Here is a 21,813-nt window from a genome sequence, read left to right on the forward strand (position 1 = left end):
ACAGAACAATTCCATCTGTTATAATGGTTTGTTTTTTTAAACCAGAGTGGTTTTGATTGTTTGCAGTTGTCTTTGATGCTTTTCCATTGACAGTTCTGTGATGGGGCAATGGTAGACAACTAAGCCTTGCATTACCTCATGGGCTAACAGGGAGGGGTGGCAACTCCCCTATGCACAAATCAGGTTACATCCCCAGTGTATACCGACAACTACCTGAGGCAAGAAGTGATGAAACTACCTCCTTAGCCAGGAATGGGACAAGATCTATTGACTTGAAAGGAAATTCTCTGCGTTCTAAAGCCCTGAACAGAGAAATAAGCTCTCTGACTACCCTTATCAAAGGCCCAGAAGCAGAACAGAGTGCAGCGATGGCTGAGACTCCAGCCAGATGTAGGGACACTAAAGCAGATGTGGTACACTGCCAGATCTATAATAGCCACCCCGGGGGGGAAATGTCCAAGTACAGTGTAAGAAAGCTGCTTGGGAGATAACAAAGGTAACTACACCCAGGATGGAAAGAGGACTTCTTCCTGCAGTCTGACTGCTCAATGATCTGTGAAAATGCAGAAGACCCTGAGCTGGGTAGTGATCCTCATTAATCAACAAAAAAAAGTCAACTTTGAATTCTTATATAGCCTGGGTTGAAAAGTTCTGTACAATTGTTTAATGCAGAGTTTACATCATACAGCATTCATCATTATGAACAATTCATGACAATGGAGTAACTCATCCATCTCATGAGAAATGTATAACATTGATTAAACATGTACAAACAAACGAATGACATACAGTCATTAACAAACCATATTGTGGTAGCAGTAGTTATGAAGTATGTTAAAGTGGTAATGTCAACTTAAAATCTAGTCAATTAAAAAAGTTAAAAATAATTTCCAGGTACTAAAGCTGCCCTTGTTTCCCTGTTCCACCTGTTATGTGAAAGTTGCAAATAAATTATTTGTTTCACCCGACATCAGTTAAAGTGTTGACAAATACATAAAATGAACTGAAAAAAGAACTTTTTTCTCTATTAAAGTAATATTAGAGATTACATGTAGCGACTTGGTAAACAGAATTCTTACATTTTTTCACTTTCTAAAGGGAGTCAATGTTTTTCTTAGCTTTTGCACAACAAAATGTCTTTCCCATAAATTTTGGGATTTAGGTACATAAAACAAATCCTTTACATGTTTATAAACAACTATCTGCTTAAGTTCCACACGAGGTGGTCTTCAGCAAATACAGTGTACTTTAGTTGTCTTTTAGAATATTAGCTTCTTTGCACTGATATAGGCTAACTATGAAAACTTGCCATATATGATCTTAAAAAAAACGTTTAGAGTAGGATTTTCAAAAGTTTTGTCTCTGTTCTCATGAAGTCAATGGTAAAACTCAATGGCTGTTTCAATGTGAATAGTTGCCAGTTTCAATGTGAGCAATGGCTGCCACTGAGTGCTTTCAAAATCCTACCCATAAATTTTTCCTGTTCCCTTTTTTTTTTTTTTTTTTTTTAAAGAGGTACAAGTAATAAAAATTTTTGCATTACATATTAGAATCAGAGACCTGATAATTTACGTTCTTTATGTTTGAAAAAAAGAAGAATTAAAACTGAAAAAGAATGCTGAATACACACATATAAAAGTTTTTATGGTTAAGAAACAAAACAGAATTGTGATAAACATTTTTAATAATTACAAGGAGGAGTAAAAAGGTCATTCTTGAAATTAAACAATTTTGAAGTGTATCCAAGACTGGAGTTTGAAATAAAGCTTTTGAACAGGTGCACTGTAAACATTCTTGATATTTACAAATCAAGTTTTTGAAAAAATACTAGATCTGAGTTTCTTAATCCAAATTCAGTCAATCTTTATACATGGAACAAAAGGTACGTGGGATGTGGTGAAGAATGTGGTTTTCGGTGGTAACAAGAAACACATCATAGAAACTAGACAGTTGTGGAACAGTAACAAGAATGTCAAAAGCAGTCTGCAAGTTTCTTTCTTTCTTCAAACTGTTTATCCACTACAAGCGAAAGAGCCTGAAGAAACACTGCCATTGTAACGTTAGGACACTAGAAGTGAAAAAGAAAATTTTTTTTGTCAGATGTCTCAAAGAACAGTAGGTGGCATAATGCTCTACAGACAAAAACACCTGAGAGGAGAGAAAAAATTAGCTCCACGTTTATTAGCATTTTCCAAATGCTGTACAACAGCTATGGGATTCTGCACCAGTTAGCATATGGGAATGTAGGCCAATCTGAGCAAAATTCTTGAGGTTTAATCAATATCATGACTGTAAATTCACTTCACCAAAATCCAACAAACAACATTATTGAATGAAAATGTGACAGACGCATCAAAACGTACAGAACAACTAAAGGAAATTAAGTTACAAAGAAGCAATATTGATGTTGTGTCATGATATAGGAGTTACTGGCCACATCAATCCTGCCTTCGTAATTGCAAAATATGCAAATATATAGTTTCTCTTAACCTCTTTTTAAATAATGAGGTAGCACAAAATTATTGCAGTCCAGCCAGGAGCAGACCCAATGTATTTCAAATTAAGAGGGTTTTTGTTTGTATGTTTTTTTAAATAGGCCCAGTCAGGAGCTTCCACCCAAGTGGCTTCCCAACACACCCAAATAGAAAGCAAAATAAACTTACTTGAATATAAAGTGCATGTGCTAGAAAAGGAAGTTTCCTGAGGACTCGGCCACTAAGTCCTTCACTTTTCCTACAATGAAGCAGAGATGTGCATACTATTATTTTGCTAAATGCTAGATCTCCCTTCCAGAAATTAAGAGGTTTGCTTTCTGTAGTCCTGCCAGGAATCTCTCTACAGATAAACTCAAATTATTGCTAGTTAGCACTATGTACCACTGAGAGGGAAAATACAAATCTTTCATCCATTCTTTACCTGTTATATCTAACAATCCTACAAAATATTTTACTTTCATGGGTATTACTTAAACACACAAACAGCTATTCAAAAATGCCCAGTTGACATACACCAAGAGGCTGTCATTTGTTAATGGTAATTTCTGTTACTGTGTCTATCATTTTATGGAATAACCCAGACAAGTCCATTGTGTTCTGAACACCATAGTTCACTGTTTGAGAGGGCACTATTCATTATATACTAGATATACTGTTGCTTTAAGGAACACTTTTCTGACCTTTCTGCAAGGGTACACTTTCAAACTCTTTTATTGCTCTGATATTTTGTTTGAGCTCTGTTAAGACCCCCCAAAAAATCAGACAAAAATTGCTTAGTGTGAAAACACTAATCTGCTTTTTATTATTCCACAGATTTTCATATTGTTGTGAAATCTGTCCCATTATAGTCCTCTTAGCAAAAAAAGAAATAAAAATCAAACCAAAGTAAATGCAAAAAACTATCCATCATCTTTCTCTCCCACACCTCTGCCCATTTCTTAACTTGTGCTTCCAAAAGGTGACTTCCTGAACTACTGCGATCTCTCAACATCCTCAGATGGGATGAAGGCCAGAGCTGTTCATGCTGAACTGTGGCCACTACAGCCTCAGGAACCTCACTACCCCAAGAGGGGGATTCGATGGGAACTTAAAAGAGCAAAGCAGGAGGCAGCGATGGCATAAAGATCATGCAAATTTTTGATAAATTTTGAGATCCCAGATGATAGAAGCAAATGGCACTTGCAAAAAAATTCCCACGGTCATTGGTGAACACTGAAAAATTTTACAATTGACCAAATTTGAGAATTTGCAACAATTAAGAAACTGGGAGGTTTCAGAACTCTAGCTGTTGCTAATATATCCAACTCCCTTTAGAAATAGTTCCAAAAAGTACTTTTACACACACACACTTGAGCAGAGTTGGTCACTTTGTACATAAAATGGATGAATCAATAAATCTTACCTGGCAATTTCTTTTAATACAAGACTCAGCCGTGACACATTATTTTCTACATAACCAATCATCTCTAACTCTCTGAGTGTCAGCAGCTGTTGTCGAGGATATATTATCTGACGCTAATAAAAAGAAAAATGATATTTTAAAGGAGAAACTGCAGTTCTATTCTGAAATGAGACTATGAAAATGGCAACTTCTTACTCAACAGTTCTGCTCTCTGTATGTTTTCAGAATAACTGCTGACTACAGTGACAAATTCTGTGTGTTTTACACTGCTAAGAGAAGGACACTTCAAACAACTTTCCCTAACTAATCCTAGCTCAACCCTTAATTTTAAATGATTTATAACTGCTTACAGATTTCAGCAGTAACACAGAACCAGAAAAGCAGAGTGTGTTACAGTTCGTTTACCACACTGGCTGGCAGAGTCAGACTGAGGAACTATTATGGGGGCCAAGGGTGGCATTTATACCTGTGGTCAGTGCAGTGGGTCTGTATGTGCCCCTGTGTCTATAGATACGGCTTTAAAATGTTATGTGGCTGTGTGAACTACAGAGTGGCTCAGTAGAGGTGGTCTCAAGAAGGAGAAATAAGATAACATTTGTGTACTATTATCATTAGCATTTATGCAGTTATTAAAATAGGACATCTAAGTTAAGAATCTTACTTGCAAAATTTTACCTTCATCAGTTCTTCCAAGCAAGAAAAATATATTCTGAATACTGCTGCAGCAGACGGAGGTCCAATATATTGCTTTATATCAGCCCTATCTACAAAAGCCGTGTCAATTTTCTCTGTAATATTTGAAGTAGTCAAGATAACAACATTGGGATACCTTTAAAACACAGAAAAAAAGAGACATTTCTATCATGTACACATAAGAATCATTCCTCAGGGACACGGCAAAGTGAGTGTTTCTCTTTTATGTCATGACTGTAAATATGGTCCATATCAGAAGTGGCCAAGTTGTTACTGTTGGATAGATGTTAAGTGAAATGATCTGGAGGTCTCAATTTATAGTGAACATATTCCACACAAAACCACCTTTGTCAGCAATTTTTCTAGAGATCCCCTGAAGACTGAATTGAATGTTAGCCTGGAAAGGAACCTCTTCCAAAATAGTGCTGAGGTAGAGTCGGGTGGGATGAAGTTTGGACTGCTGCTGCCCACATTGTCTTGTGCTTGGGGGACAGGACTTCAGTTTCCAGTACTATCGAATCAAGCCTATTTTTATAAATACTAATTTTCCTTGGAAAAGAAAAAATCAAGTCTTTTTAATTTGCACTTTTTCTCTAGTATATATTCTGTTTTTAGTCCAGTGGTAATTACCCTAATTTGCCTCCACATTGAATAATGAACTTTTTAAAAATTTAGACTTATGTAATATTTTAGTTAATTTTACCACAAAGAATTCCCACTTTCAGTGAATTTCTTAATAAAAATGTATTTAGATTTTTTTTTTTATTTTGTTTTTAATTTGTTGGGTAAGGAAGACAGCTGCTTCCATATACCATGTTCCTTCCACAGCCCAGCCAGGATTTCTAAAGCACAGGTAGGCTGAGGAAATATGGAATAGAGATATCTACTTTTACACAATTCTCAGCGTATTAATCCAAAACCCATTGATTAAATTTAGTTAATAGTGAAATAAGAAAATTAGCTACTGCATATTTCGTCCTTCTTTCTCATGAACTCATGCAGATACCACCAAAAACCCTTTCCATTTTTAAAGAATTTAAAGCAATTAATAATAATTTAAGGTAATTAAGCACTCCTGAGCATGTTTTAAGGTGCCTTGCACATGTAAGACAGTGTAAGGCAGTAACAAAAAATGGATTATAATCGGCTCTATATTATAATAATTAAAATTACTCAACTTCTCATGGATGCACACAAATATAGAATTTGTGTTTTAAAATTATGCATGTCTGTTTTTATTAAACCCAAGTAAAAACACAATACTGAAATACTTCACTTGGCTAGCACACAATACAAACACCCAAGATGTTCTGCATTTCCATTCATTTTTGTCCTTCAAATTTATTCATAAGCCCTAGGAAACAGACATTTAAAAAAAAAATCTAAATGGGAAAGGTCAGAATTACTTAATGACTCTACCAAAAGGAAAAACTCTCCTTCCACTCAAGCCACAGAGAAAAATCCTGCAGGTATAGATAGGGCTTGCTCCTTGACCTCAAGCTCAAAGTTGGACTGTGGTGGACCTAAGTAGATGTGCCCCCCCCCCCAAACTAAGATTCACTAGCAAATCAAGGTTGTCCTATTCCCGGATGTACATCTAGGGACTGTCAGCATCCCAGGTTTTGAATCAGAGTGTGGATAAGAATCACTCTCTACAATAGCAGGGCCCAAACCATAAAGGAATGTGAACCGACCCTGGGAACTAACTGAAAGCCTGTGCAATCAAAGAGTACTGGTGCAATATGCTCTATATAGGATAAGCTGCTAAATAAGCAGGCACTAGCAGACCTGCGAGTGGTCTCAAAAGCAGTCTCAATAAGCCAATCTATAGCTGGCAAATGCAAGGATAAGTGTGGCAGTGTCTACATCAATCAGGAAAGGTCAGCATCTCTTTGTCTTGCCAAAGAAATATTGAAAAAGCATTCTTGGCTATGGCTGTTTTTTAGATCTACAACCAGAAACTGCTATGGATCCAAAAATATGACCCAATGACAAAGTCTCAGAGCAAGAAAAAAAAGCACTTTTTCTCAGTTAAAGCAGCAGTTGTCACCATCAAACAGAAGTTGTTTCTCTTAACTTTCATGGGAGTTAACTGTCTACCCACGCTTTACTCACTTAGTTCTGTCCATCACAACTCCTCCTCTTCTCAGTAGGCATGGCTAATTTAAAATTCAGCACAATTTAACTAGTCAAAGATTTTTGGATTAAGGTTCTGAATGAGAATTGCGTAAAGCCAGATATCGGAATCTGTAATCATTTATCTACATATGTTCAATATTTTTGAAATTAGACCCCAACTTGGTAATTCCTAGTGGTGTTTTGCTGTGGTAATATGGCTACTATGAATGTTACCTTTTAATTTGATCTATTTGTGTCAATACAGCATTCACCACACGGATAGCATCTGAAGGCTCTGTGCCTGCTCGGAAAGCACTACGAGCTGCTGTGAGACTTTCAACCTGCCCCACAAAAAAAAAAAAAAATGTTAGCGTTAGAGAGCTGTTATAATGCACTTTGGTGATAAGGAGGTGGTGAAATGATCCAGGCAATACATTTTAAAATCGCTGGGAATCTACTCTGACATCAGGAGTAGTTTCTCTGAAATTTTCTTTGTGGATAAGAACTTGTGCAGAGGGAGGATGACTGTTAACAGGGAGGTCTGGGTAGAATGTGGGAAAGGAAGCTGCGGAGATCACTGCTTTCAGGGAGATTGGATCAAGGAGGAAGGACATCAGAGAAATGTACTTAGGACATAGATATTGCCATACTGAATGAGATCCCTGCTCTGTCTAGTTAAGTATCCTGTCGAAATGGTGAGTACCAGACTTTCCAAGGAAGGTGCAAGACACCCATTAATGGACAATCATGGAGTAACTTGGAATTTTATGACAGGTTTCAGAGTAGCAGCCATGTTAATCTGTATCCGCAAAAAGAAAAGGAGTACTTGTGGCACCTCAGAGACTAACAAATTTATCTGAGCATAAGCTTTTGTGAGCTACAGCTCACTTCATCGGATGCATGCAGTGGAAAATACAGTGGAGAGATTTATATACACAGAGAACATGAACCAATGGGTGTTATTATACACACTGTAAGGAGAGTGATCACTTAAGATGAGCTAATACCAGGAGGAGAGCGGGGGGGGACCTTTTGTAGTGATAATCAAGGTGGGCCATTTCCAGCAGTTGACAAGAATGTCTGAGGAACAGTGGGGGGGGGGGCGGAGGGGGGAATAGTTTTACTTTGTGTAATGACCCATCCACTCCCAGTCTTTATTCAAGCCTAAGTTAATTGTATCCAGTTTGCAAATTAAATTCCAATTCAGCAGTCTCTCGCTGGAGTCTGGTTTTGAAATTTTTTTTGTTGAAGAATTGCCACTTTTAGGTCTGTAATCGATTGACCAAAGAGACTGAAGTGTTCTCCGACTGGTTTTTGAATGTTATGATTCCTGATGTCAGATTTGTGTCCATTTATTCTTTTGCGTAGAGACTGTCCAGTTTGGCCAATGTACATGGCAGAGAGGCATTGCTGGCACATGATGGCATATATCACATTGGTAGATGTGCAAGTGAACGAGCCTCTGATAGTGTGGCTGATGTGATTAGGCCCTATGATGGTGTCCCCTGAATAGATATGTGGACACAGTTGGCAACGGGCTTTGTTGCAAGGATAGGTTCCTGGGTTAGTGGTTCTGTGGTGTGGTGTGTGATTGCTGGTGAGTATTTGCTTCAGGTTGGGGGGCTGCCTGTAAGCAAGGACTGGCCTGTCTCCCAGGATCTGTGAGAGTGATGGGTCGTCCTTCAGGATAGGTTGTAGATCCTTGATGATGCGTTGGAGAGGTTTTAGTTGGGGGCTGAAGGTGATGGCTAGTGGCGTTCTGTTATTTTCTTTGTTGGGCCTGTCCTGTAGTAGGTAACTTCTGGGTACTCTTCTGGCTCTGTCCATCTGTTTCTTCACTTCAGGAGATGGGTACTGTAGTTGTAAGAACGCTTGATAGAGATCTTGTAGGTGTTTGTCTCTGTCTGAGGGGTTGGAGCAAATGCGGTTGTATCATAGAGCTTGGATGTAGACAATGGATCTTGTGGTGTGGTCTGGATGAAAGCTGGAGGCATGTAGGTAGGCATAGCGGTCAGTAGGTTTCCGGTATAGGGTGGTGTTTATGTGACCATCGCTTATTAGTGCCTTAGTGCCCAGGAAGTGGATCTCTCGTATGGACTGGTTCAGGCGGAGGTTGATGGTGGGATGGAAATTGTTGAAATCAAGGTGGAATTCCTCAAGGGATTCTTTTCCATGGGTCCAGATGATGATGTCATCAATGTAGCGCGAGTAGAGACATTAGGGGACGAGAGCTGAGGAAGCGTTATTCTAAGTCAGCGATAAAAATGTTGGCATACTGTGGGGGCATGGAGGTACCCATGGCAGTGCTGCTGATTTGAAGGTATACATTGTCCCCAAATGTGAAATAGTTATGGGTGAGGACAAAGTCACAAAGTTCAGCCATCAGGTTTGCCGTGACATTATCAGGGATACTGTTCCTGACGGCTTGTAGTCCATCTTTGTGTGGAATGTTGGTGTAGAGGGCTTCTACATCCATAGTGGCCAGGATGGTGTTTTCAGGAAGATCACCGATGGATTGTAGTTTCCTCAGGAAGTCAGTGGTGTCTCAAAGATAGCTGGGAGTGCTGGTAGCGTAGGGCCTGAGGAGGGAGTCTACATAGCCAGACAATCCTGCTGTCAGGGTGCCAATGCCTGAGATGATGGGGCGTCCAGGATTTCCAGGTTTATGGATCTTGGATAGCAGATAAAATACCCCTGGTCGGGGTTCTAGGAGTGTGTCTGTGCAGATTTGTTCTTGTGCTTTTTCAGGGAGTTTCTTGAGCAAATGATGTAGTTTCTTCTGCTAAACCTAAGTGTTTCTTCTTAATCCTGCTCAGTTAGTGGGTTAATTCATGCTCTCAAGCACTTAGGTTTAAATTTTTAACCTCCCAAATTTAACTGTAGACATTCTTATCCATACAACTATTTTTTTTTAACCCTATTAAGCCATTGGTCTTAATTAAGGCTAAGATTTTAGCATGGATATTTTTAGTAAAAAAGTCACGGACAGGTCACAGGCAATAACCAAAAATTCACAGAAGCCCATGATCTGTCCCTTACTTTTAATACAAATATCCCTGACAAAATGGGGAGGGAGGAGGGTCCAGCACCTACAGGGGCTGGGAGCTCTGGGGTCCCCCCTCTCCACTGCCTGCTGAAGCCCCCTGCTGTGCTCGGGGGGGGGGAGGGGAGGCACCGCCTGCAGCAGCTAGGATCTCCGGGGGCATGGCTAGGCAACTTTGGGGGGTCCCCCTGCCACCTGCAGCAGCTGGGCGCTGCAGGGTCCCTGTTTCCCAGAAGCTGGGAACTCCAGTGGACCCCCACCTCCCATTGCAGCTGGGAGCTCCAGGGCCCCCTGCTGCACAGCGGCTGGGAGCTGCGGGGGCCCACAGCCAGCTGCAGCTGAGAGCTGCCTCAGGGCTGAAGCAGAAAATGTCATGGAGGTCTCTGGAAGTCACAGATTCCATGACCTCCCTGACATAATTGTGGCCTTAGTCTTACTGATACCTTGTGGCAGTGAATTCAACAGGTGCATTATATGAGGAAACATTTCTTTTTGACATTTTTAAATGTATTACCTTTGTTTCATTGGATGTCCCCCTTGTGTTTGGGCTATGAGAAAAAGTAAATAAGAGTCCCTGATAGATTCTCTACACCATTCATAATACACGTCTATCATAAGCCCTGTTAGTCATCTCCTCCCTTAACTAACTGCTAATATTTTCAATTCCCCACTGCATGAAAGTTTCTCCAGGTCTCTAATGTTTGCTTCGAATGCCTTTATGTCTGTTATTTTTGTGATGGGGTGACCAGAACTGAACAAGTATTTGAGGCATACAATCAATTTGTATAATGGCAAGATATTTCAAAATTATTTACTATCCAAGTTCTTATATATTTAACATTCGGCTTTCAATTTATCACTACTGTGCACTGCGTAGAAGTTTTCATTGAGTTGTCTACAACAATGCTTAGGTCTTCGCACTGAGTTATTAGTGTAATTTAGAATCCATCAAGGTGTACAATCAGGGCTGTACAGAGGTTTTTGGGAGCCAGAGATAAAAATCTGAAAATAAGGCGCCCCCCATCCTTCCAAAAAAAGTTACCTCTGAGAGAAGGGTACTTTGAAAGTGAGCCTGCCCTACACTCACCCCACAGTAGCAACCGATGTCTCACTGGGCTGGGCCTGGCCCCACACTCCGGGTATTGTGATCCAGCGCAGCACGTCATGGTAACACTCAGGCTCGGCTCAGCTGCCCCTCCATCATGATGGATGGGTGGCTGGGCCAAACCTGAGTAGTGCTGTAACCCTTTGTGCAGGTCACAATGGCAGTTTGGGGTCCCTCTCAAATGGGGCACCCAGGGCAAACTGTCCCGTTCATCCCTCCTTCTGGGCAGCCTATTATAAAATTAGTTCAATATACTCCTTCAAATTTCCTCTACCTTGCACTAATATAGAAACGTCAATGTAGACATCATGCTGCCCAATAATTTAGCATTTCAGAATGTAACATTAAAAGACAATCTGTCCTGAAAATCTAAGTTTTGACAGTGCAGTCCTGGTAGAGACATGTTCAAAGTGTTGGGCTCAATGAGGTTATTAGGGCACAATGAAGGACTGGGATTTAGAGGGGCTGTTTAGCAAGGGAAGTGGATGGGACTATGCAGGCAGTCTTGGCTGCTGGAACCAAGTTTCTTGCCCGCTCATTCCCCCACTGCCACAGATGTAACTGCTAGTTGGGTTACTCTACTCTGCTGGGGAGGCTAGTAGGGAGTGTGGAGCTGAAGGCTGCACCCTGCAATAACTGACTCCTTGCTGGACAGAACCTCCTGCTGACTGTTCAGCACAACCCCAGGACACAGAGCCCATCTGGCTTCCCCTGACAGACAGAACCTGCACAGGGGAAGCACACAGGACCACGCTGAAGGGCTGGGGCCAGGAGGGGGCTCTGTCTGGTGAGGGCGGGAGCCAGTATTCATGGGGTGCAGCCTTCCACTCGCCTCCTGATCCAAGCCCTGCAACACAGACCCATTTACTTCACCTGCACAGGTGGGGAGTGAAACAGGCAGGGAGCTGGATACCAGCAACCGGACCAGCCAACTGCTGCAGGGAGCAAAAGGCTTCTTCAGCTGCCATGTGGTCAGTACTTCTCTCCCCAAGGGTACTGAGCACCTGTCCTCTGACACCCCCATAAATAATGGGCACACCCCCTCTCCCTCCGATTCTGACTGAGTCTCCTAGGCACTGTTAGAATACAAATAAGTAATTTGCCTGTCTCTCTAGAATACCTCATTGTCTTCTCTAGCCTTGACTAGTAAATAACTGGTCATCCACAAACTTTTCCACCTCTCTGTTCACCACCTTGTGGCTAGACAGTCTCAACATCAATTGAAATATACCATCCTATCAAACATGTTAAGACTAAACTAATTTAAATTTATTTATGAAGAAAATCTGAACTATGCCTTCTGTGTTAAATCTGTTCTATCCACTGTGACAAAGCTCTGTCCTTGCCTCCGTGGGTCCCGCGTTTCCTGGCGGATTTCACTAGCCTCAGAGGCTCACTGTGACCCTCCACGTAACCCTTCTCTCTCTAGAGACAAGGGTCAGTCTACTGAGCCATTTTCATCATAAGCCAGCAAGGGAGGTGAGGAGAAGTTATCCTTCCTTGCACAGTCTCTGTTGTCTCCCAGTCTCAGTGATTAATCAGGGGGCAAAGGTGGGTGGGGGCGGGGGGAGCCCGGGCCCACCCTCTACTCTGGGCTCCAGCACAGGGACCCTAATAGTATCAGCTATGGTAGCTGACCTTTTAGAAACATGACATGTACTAATTCCCTGGGCTACTTCCCCCACAGCAGCCCTCACTTCCTCAAGCTCCACTTCACCCTTACCTCAGGGCCTCCTTCCTTGTGCCTGATATGGTGTGTACTACTCAGCCTCTCCAACAGCGCAACTTCCTCCCACAGCTCCTGACATGCCCACCCACCTGACTGACTGGTAGGCTTTTAACTAGTTTCAGCCAGCCCCTGATTGGCTTCAGGTGTCCCAGTCAACCTGTCTTAATTGACCTGGAGCAGCTTCCATTTCACTTAACCTGATACCAGGGATTTGTTTATCCTGGAGCGAATATATTTATCTCCCACTACTTTTCTATAGCCATCTGGCCTTGCCCAGTTACACCACCTTGTTCTATTCTATAGCAACTCTTTATTTAGTCTTGGAAATGCAAGTATGAATGCCAATGGGGTATATAACTGTCCAAAAATAGAATTAGCCCGAAATACCTGCAGAGATGATAATTACTGTCCCCAACCTTTGTCTCACAGCCTAAAGCATGTCTATACTACAAAATTTCATGAACAAAAGTTACATCAGCATAAAGCCGCTGCAGTTAGTATATTTCCACTGTGCAGGCACACTAGACTCCTTGTATTTGCACTGTGTACTCACCAGGAGTGCTTGTTTCAATGCACAGTGCAGTGTACTATGGGTAGATGTCCCAGGATGCAACTCACCACTATCCAGCACACTGCCTTTTGGGAAGCATCAGCAATGCATGATGGGACAAAATGACTCATACAGGGGTGATTGGGACTATTGGGTCAAGTTCCCATCATGCAACTTTCTCCACCACGTAATGCCATCGCCTATTTTTAAAATCCCACGAACCAATGAGAGACCTGTCACTGTCTGCCATCTCTGACAGAATCGTAGAGCCTGCACAGCTCTGCATATTGCCATGGACTGTTGCAAGCACAGGATCCTCCAGTATTTGCGGAGCAGCAAGAGTCGCGGGGAACATGACCATTTCCTAGAGAGCAGACTGCTTTGGGACATAGTGAGAGCCAAGTCAAGGATGTTGTTGGAGTTCAAAGAGCAGTTGCAGATGATGGAGAACCACTTCTGGGCCCGAGAAATGAGCACTGACTGGTGGGCTCACACCACAATGTAGGCTTGGGATGATGAGCAGCATCTGCAGAACTTTTGGATGCGCAAGGCCACATTCCTGAATCCGTGGGCCAAGCTTGCCCCAGGCCTCCAGGGCAGGGACACCAAAATCAGAGATGCTCTGACAGTGGAGAAGCAAGTGGTGATTGTTCTGTGGAAACTTGCAACACCAGATTACTATCGGTCCGTGGGAAATCACTTTTGAGATGTAAAGTCCACTGTGGGGGGCCACTGTCATGCAAGTGTGCAGAGACATCAATCATCTCCTGCTACGCAGGTCTGTGGTTCTCAACAATGCACAGGACATAGCAGATATATTTGCAGCAATGGGGTTCCCAAACTGTGGTGGAGCAACAAATGGTACATTTTGGCACCAGACAACCCTGACACAACAGAAAGGGCTATTTTTCTATGGTTATGCAAGTGTTGGTGGATCACTTGGGATAATTCATTGACATCAATGTTGGCTGGTCAGAGAAGGTGCATGATATTTTCATCTTTAGGAGCTCAGGACTATTCAGAAAGCTACAAGCAGAAACTTACTTTCTTGATCAGTGGATTACCATTAGCAATGTTGAAATGCCAAGTGATCTCAGGTGACCCAGCTCACCTTTTGCTCTGCTGGCTCACAAAGCCATATACCAGCCACCTCGACAACACCAAGAAAAGACTCAACTAGTGGCTCAGCAGGTGCAGGATGACAGTTGAATGCACTTTTGGTAGATTGAAGGGATGCTGGAATTGTTTACTCATAAGATTGGATCTCAGTGGAAAAAAAATCCCAATGATTATAGCTGCTTGCTGTGTCCTGCATATCTGTGAAGCAAAGGGGGAAAGTTGCTGTTGGAGTGGAGGGTGGAGATGGAGCAGCCGTTTGCTGAGTTTGAACAGCCAGATACAGGGGCTATTAGAAGAGCTCTATGCAGAGCGATACAGCCCAGGGAGGCTTTGAAAGAGCATTTGAACAGTGAGCCACAATAATGCATTGTGCTCTGCCTTGGCCTGATGTTTTGGGACCGGTTAGTAATTGTGTAGTGCTTGATGTAAATCTATGAATATAACCCTGTCAATGCACCTATGAATTTTGAGGTGCTTGCTGTACATTTATGATTACTACATTATTTGTCACTGATCCTGTGAGTTGTGTCACACTGCACGGTAACAAGTAGGCAGGTGCTTCCTGAACTGCTAGGCACTCTGCAGTGTATGTTGTGAACTAATAGATGAATTATTTTCCAAATAGATTATTGTTCAAACAAAACCAGTGCAAAGAAATAGCTGTAATGTCGCTCTCTATGAACTATAAAGGGAGACGAGCCTGTAGATCCACAAGAGTCTGCAGCATTTGTGTTCACTGCTGGAGAAGCCCCATTATGTCCTGGTATGTAACCCTCCTTTTCCTGCTGGGACTCTCTCGTCTGCTCGTTCCTTCTCCATACAGTCTGTAATAGTCATCCTCCAAGCCCTCTGTTCGTGGTCTGATGCAGCAGCAATGTCTTGCAGGATCTCATTGAACAGGTCTTCCCTAGTCCTCAACTTTCTGCTCTTTATCTGTCTCAGGTGTCCTTAAGGCCACAAAGACAGCAAAAAACACAGATACCATTTTCAGTGTAGTCACAACAGAAAGCAAAAGTTAAGATTCAGAACTCCTTTCACTTGCTCCCCTAAAGTTTTAAACAAGATCTGCTTATTGACACTTCTGCTTGGGAATGCTCGCGCACAGCGCCACTCACAGCCCCAGCCCTGGTGAGTGTGGCCCACTAGGGGCGAGGGAAATGAGAAGGGAATTGCTTGGTTGCATGAAACTGAGTATAGGGCAATAGCAATGAATGTTGGCACCATTTCCCACAAGCAGCAGTGATCTTAGCTGATATCTTACTCCTGAGACTGACAAAGGCTCAGAGACCACAGCTGCTGCAAGAGTACCAAAGCCGCCGATAGCCTGCTAGCCTGTGTACTGGAATGGAGTCTGCTGAAATTATCACCAACTGGCATGGAAAAGTGTCCTAACGCAGAGGAAGCAGTAAGTCTGCTATCCCTAGAAACCTTTGAGAGAGGACAGCCAAGAACCTCCATGAAAGTTTCATCAAGATCTCAGGAGGATTCAAGGCACATTCCTGTTTACATTAACAAATTGCTCCACATAGCTGTCCCACCTCACTCCACAGGGGAATGAAAAGCAGATCGTCTTCTCTCTCTTTGTTGTACTGCTACCTCTCCTAGGACAAGAAAATCCTACATCAGGCTTGCCCATGCTCAACTGCTGGGACTGACTGGACTGCAGTGGAGTCTCAAACAGGTCCTGTCTGGTGGCAGAGTTGGACCTCCGCATCTCTTGTCCCTCCTCCTCCTCGCTGTTTATGCCAGAGACCTCTAACTCAGGCTCAGAGGTATCCCCAGTGGTCTGCAGGGTGGTCGTGAGGGTCTCGGCGAAGCATGTCTAACAGCTCTTTGTAAAAGCCTCAGGTCTGTGGCTTGGCACTGGATTGACTGTTGGCCTCCCTAGCCTTCTGATATGCCTGATGCAGTTCCTTTACCTTTGCGTGGCACTGCTGCTGACCTGTCGTACCCCGTCTCCTGCATCCCCAGTGCAATCTGCTCGTAGATGTCCATGTTTCTAAGTCTGGTCCATAGCTGTGCTTGCATAACCTCTTCTCCTAACAGGCCCAGGAAATCCAATATCTCCTGTCTAATCCAGGCAGGAGTATGTCTGGAGTGTATAGCCAGCATGGTCAGCTGGGCAGTTGCACACAACAATGGAGATCTGCTAGCTGTGCTCACCAAGCTGGACAATCAGGAAAAGGCATTTCAAGAATTCATGAGGTTTTAAGGGGGTGGGCTTCTGGTCTACATGATCCTTTGGCAGTGGAGTTCATAATTGTGACCACAGTGGTCAGTGTCAGGCATGGTGGAAAAGCTGGAGGACCGTTAGGATCAACATAGATAACAGTGTCTACACTCACGCTACATCGGCTTCAGTATTGACCATGGCTGAACTCTGCTTGGAGAGGTGGTGTTGGTGTAATAGAGAACTTATATCACCATGAAACATATTTAAGTGTGGACACATGCCAAGCAGCTTATGTCAATCTAACTTGGTAGTGTAGACCAGGCCTAAGACAGTCTTTTATCAGTTCCACAGAGAAAACATTTCTTTTTAGAAAGTGATGATTCTGAGTATTAGAATAATCAGTAAATTGAACAGCTAAGCAAACATTCTTTAGGAATGTGACTTCAATATTACAAAGTTCTAATAAGGTGCAAACTCTTAAGTTGCCCATATAAGAAGTCTATCAAAAGATCATATAGGTAGTAAGCTAAATCTAATAGTGAAACCAGATTAAGACCACATTTCCATTTCTATTACTAAATTCTTATTACTAAATTAATAGAATTTCCATTTCTATTACTAAATTCTTCTCTTACTGGTAAGACAAAATTAGGGCTCAAAGTTTAGAAAATGGTACAATATGTACATGTAAAAGTGTGCAGGGAGCAGTCACCAAAAGCAGAGCCCAATACAGGAAGCTGAACTTTCCTTCCCCTTCCATCTGCAGCTGGAAATTTTTGTCTGAGAATTCGAACTATGTTTCTCTCACTCTGCTGTAGTGATGCAATTCAAATATCCTCCACCACTCTTATACACACAGTTAAATATAATTAGATTACTCACAGTAGAGCCACATAATATGCTTATACATTTTCTCTAAAATTGTAAGTGATCATCTTTTATTCCAGTTTACAGTCCCATAAATTAAAGGAATAGCACATCTTAATGTCATTGAAATCATACCTCATCAATCAGTACAAATACAAGAGCATCTTTATCGTCAATTAACTCTTGAATCTTCTGGAACATCTTGGTTACAAGTTTGCCACTCTGAAAAGAAAATACAAATATATTAGGCTATTTTTACATAGTTTTCCAAGTCTTAGTTTACTGTTTACAACTCTAATTGTATCCACATATAAGTTGGTTCCCCGAACTGATACACCTGTTGTAGATCATAGTAAATCTTGTTTATCTGTACCACAAAGCTAAAATTGTGTAATGAGTTAGATAACACATACCTCAGAAAACCACTTAGAGAAGAGGCTATGACTGTTTATCTCAATTAATTGTCCATACCTGTACCTAAAATATGGGAGAAATCATCAACAATTATATTATAAAATTAATTCTACTGTTGATTGCAAAGGAATCAATAACTACAGCTTACATTCTCATATTTAAAAAAAGAATTTTGTGAACTGTGGCATTATAGCATAACTGAGTCAGAATTCTTTCAACATTAGTGCTTTGTACTTACTAAAACAAGTATCTGATTATAAAATGTAACTATTGCAAACTAAATTTCAATCTCAGTTTTATGTCAGCATATGACTGCTCTTAACCTTCTCCACAAATTTGTCAAAGAAAGCTAAGATTTGACACTGGCTTCTATTTAGGCACAATTCAGGGATAGACTACCATGCCAGTAACCTCATTCTTATTTTCAGGTAATTGTTTACAATCCAAAGTAATACAAGTATCAAGCTAATTCTCATCAGTTCTTAAGACATTGCCAGGAATGCTAAATTATGTATGGCTGACCCTAGAATTAAATGTGTTAATATTTCAGTTTAAGAGTATATAATCCATGTCTATTACACACTTATGTGCGAAAAACTGCATTACTTGGAGTAATAATGATTTATAATTGAATATTTATAAAATAGTAAGTTACCTAGTTTACTAAGATTTGCAGTGTTAAATTGAATGTTATTACTTGTCTGTCTGAATATACAAGGTGAGTAAGGGAGGATGTGTTGATCTATAACACAAACACCACAAAACAAATACATCTGGCTCTAAAGCTGTTTGTTTAATTCTTAAAAATGTGGGCTATTTTGTATGCAGGCAAAACAATGGGCCTGATTCAGCCTTGCTCTTATCTTCTGTAGTAGTTTATGAGTGTACAAAGGAGTCAAAATACACTATCATTCTAAATGTGTAGTGTTTTACATCTACTGGCGTAAGTAGCTGCCTACAGTGAAAGGTATTGGTGAATCGAGCCCAGTGTCTTCAGTATCAGATATGACAAATGTGAGCATTTGCCATTCAACAAGCCAGGGATGATACATAAGGAACAACACTCAGCACCTAATCTCTGCCTGAAAGAAAACCCGCCATACTTGTAGCAGATTTTAGAAACCCTTAATGGGTTACAGATGTTTAACAAAGTAAACTGTATTTTAAACCAAAATATTAACAAAAATTACCTGTATGAAAGTCTAATGGTCAGCTTCTGAGCCAATGCTTTGCAGAGTGATGTTTTACCAGTTCCTGGAGGACCTATATTCAAACCATATCCATATAATACTTTACACAGGAACACATAATAGCTAATATGGCCTGACATCTCCTTAGCTACTGAATTCCAAAAACAACACTAATTACATTTAACAGTATAAAATAACACACTACACTACCATAGCTGCCAATTCTGCACAGTTATACAGATTGTTCACTGGGTCCAAATCTTCATTAGTGCTAGAATTGCACCCTGTCTACACTGCAACTGTTAATGGAGATTGTAACCAGCTACTGGCACGGTTGACTCTAAACGTGGTCTGCACACAGATAGATGGTTAAACTCTCAGTAACCCATGGCAGCGAACAGCATTTCTCCCTGGGCACTAGCATTATTTTAAAAAATCTATCAGAACTGCATTACCACTAATGCACCTCCACCAACTAACAGTGGAAGCACTGGGAGTAGGTGTTTTATTACTATGCCATCTAACCCTGTTTGGAGTACATCCAGACATCATGGTGGTTAAAATGCCTGCACCCTCCCCCATATGCAAGCATTCCCACCAGTGAGACTGCCCAAACGGTGCTTTTTTCTTTATTTAAATAATGTAGATTGCTAGCTTAAGATGGCATATTGTTGTCTTCCTGCACCTGATCCAGCATATTTGTTTTCTACTGTATAAACAGAAATGCTAAACACGCTTGCATTTGGCCAGTCCCTCCTTCCTTCCAGCAATCTGTACATTAAGACATCACAGAGCGCTCTGCTCAGCGTGCAACTGATGACACACTCTGGGTTTGCCTTTCAGGCACTCCACCCCATCCAGGATAGCTGCCCAGATTTTCCAAGAATCCACCAACACAAACATGCTTAACCAGTCTGAGAAGTGTGAATATGCAAACGTCATCAAAAAAGTTCATATGTGGACACTAACTTAACTGTGTTATTTGTAACCAACTAAGATGACAATGCTTCCAATGGGTCATAAAGTCAATGTTGTCGTTGTAATGTGGCTACTTTAAAAAAAACAAAAACAAAAAACCCCCAACCTTCAGATTCTGATATTCTTTGCTTTTTTCCTATTCTAACATTAAATAAATCCATTATGACTCAAGTATTCCAGCGATATAAAGGATCCATTTCTCTCTTCAGAATTGTTTTGAAGCTTTCAACAACATTTTATATTTAGACCTATAAATAAACCAAGAGGAGAAGAGAGCTCTCTATTAATTTGCTCTATTTATTAGCAAATCTCATGGTAGCTCTACTAAGGTTAAGTGAATGTCCATTAATCAGCATTTCCATTAAGAACATCTATTGGTCACAGAAGTTCATTCTGGACTGCCACTTGGTACATAATGGTTCAGTTGAAGTCATAATCCTGTTTATGGCATAATTCCTTCCAAAGCAACTAAGTGACGGTCCAAAAACCATCTTGTACGTTGTACAAGAAAACACCACAATAAGTATTCACTTAACAACTGAAAACATAATGGTTATTGTATTTGGAGGGAATTATACTGCTTAGTTTATTAAAAAATTAATCAATTTAATCTGTTTAAAATTAGTTATTGCTTGGTTATTTCTCTGCTCCCTTGAGTTCCACTACATTCTTCCCAAAGAAGACTAGATACAGCTCCTAGAGAAACTCTGTCAATGCTGCTCCCTGATTATCCAGAGCACTAGTTCTCAAACTTTTGTACTGGTGACCCCTTTCACATAGCAAATCTCTGAGTGCGACCCCCCCTTATCAATTAAAAACACTTTTTAAAAAATCTTAACACCATTATAAATGCTGGAGGCAAAGCGGGGTTTGAGGTAGAGGCTGACAGCTCGCGACCCCCCATGTAATAACCTTGCGACCCCCTGAGGGGTCCCAACCCCCAGGTTGAGAACCCCTGATCCGGAGGGATCATCATTCAATGACAAAGCATTTCCTGCCACTGGGGGATTACTTCCAGTACTGGGAATATGGCAAGAGAACCAGTGGGAAAAGGAACCCACATTCTACCACACAGAAGTGCAGTACAGTTTAGTCAAGAGAATGGCTTCATTATCAATACATTTACTCTTTATTTAGAAGTTGTAAACTTTACCATGCAGCAAGACAACTCTGTTCCAGGATATCAGGTTGCTGTCAACATTTTTGTCAGAAAACAGTAAAGTTGTCATCACATAGTCAAGTAGCTAGTTCAAGAAGAGGAGGGAAAGAAGAACAGTTAACACACAAACTATAACAAAATTATTAATGAGCGAACATAACACAACATCATCACTACTATGAAGTGAATAGAACAAGGCAAACATCTAGGCCCCATCGAAGCTGCATTTTTTGACAACCTCTACTTATCTTAGTACTATTAATTTTTCTTTTTTCTTCTTTTATATATTTTTCTCACTTTGATACAAACCATGGTTAAATGAGGTGTGAAAACATTTTTAAATTAAATTCTGGTCTGCTTTTGCTTCTCAAACTGACATTTATTTTTAGTGCCTTTACTCTAGATAAAATAAGCATAGTTCCCTCTGAAAATATTTTTACCAATATTATTGGAAATTGCATAGACACAAATATTGGAAATGGATTTCCAATTACCAAAAGGTCTCATAAGATATGCAATTGAACCTGTGTTTAATTGGTGATATTGTTCTATACTGTCAAATTCAATATGAACTCTTTTTTTAAAACTACTTGCATCATACATTCTGAAAATGGGTTGCTGTCCAATCTATGTTTTAGATGAAAACTGGTCATTGTTCTTTTCGTATTTATAATTTAATTTTTGACACCAAAAACTGGATTTTGTTGCTGGTCTGGAATAATGACAAAGCTGCTTCAATCACATCCATATTATATTTACTTTCAGATGTTCTAGAAGA

General features: G+C 40.9%; 1 protein-coding gene across 2 annotated transcripts in view; it reads right to left on the bottom strand.

The window, feature by feature from the left end:
- Positions 1-639: 639 nt before the first annotated feature.
- The window catches only part of TRIP13 (thyroid hormone receptor interactor 13), a 45,810-nt gene continuing 24,636 nt past the window's right edge, over positions 640-21,813 (bottom strand). Inside the window, exons 6-14 of one of the 2 annotated variants that reach the window (XM_074945154.1) lie at positions 21,030-21,120; positions 18,899-18,971; positions 17,708-17,771; positions 17,430-17,516; positions 6,943-7,049; positions 4,573-4,726; positions 3,898-4,010; positions 2,664-2,733; positions 640-2,068 (exon numbers count right to left, since the gene is read on the bottom strand). In XM_074945154.1, the coding sequence (XP_074801255.1) occupies positions 1,973-2,068; positions 2,664-2,733; positions 3,898-4,010; positions 4,573-4,726; positions 6,943-7,049; positions 17,430-17,516; positions 17,708-17,771; positions 18,899-18,971; positions 21,030-21,120 (855 nt within the window). In that variant the 3' untranslated portion in view covers positions 640-1,972. Of the gene's footprint in view, positions 2,069-2,663; positions 2,759-3,897; positions 4,011-4,572; positions 4,727-6,942; positions 7,050-17,429; positions 17,517-17,707; positions 17,772-18,898; positions 18,972-21,029; positions 21,121-21,813 lie in introns of both variants that reach the window. The other variant, XR_012638222.1, reaches the window with a different exon arrangement.

Source organism: Natator depressus, chromosome 2 (assembly GCF_965152275.1).
Source record: "Natator depressus isolate rNatDep1 chromosome 2, rNatDep2.hap1, whole genome shotgun sequence".
NCBI classification, from domain to species: domain Eukaryota; kingdom Metazoa; phylum Chordata; order Testudines; family Cheloniidae; genus Natator; species Natator depressus.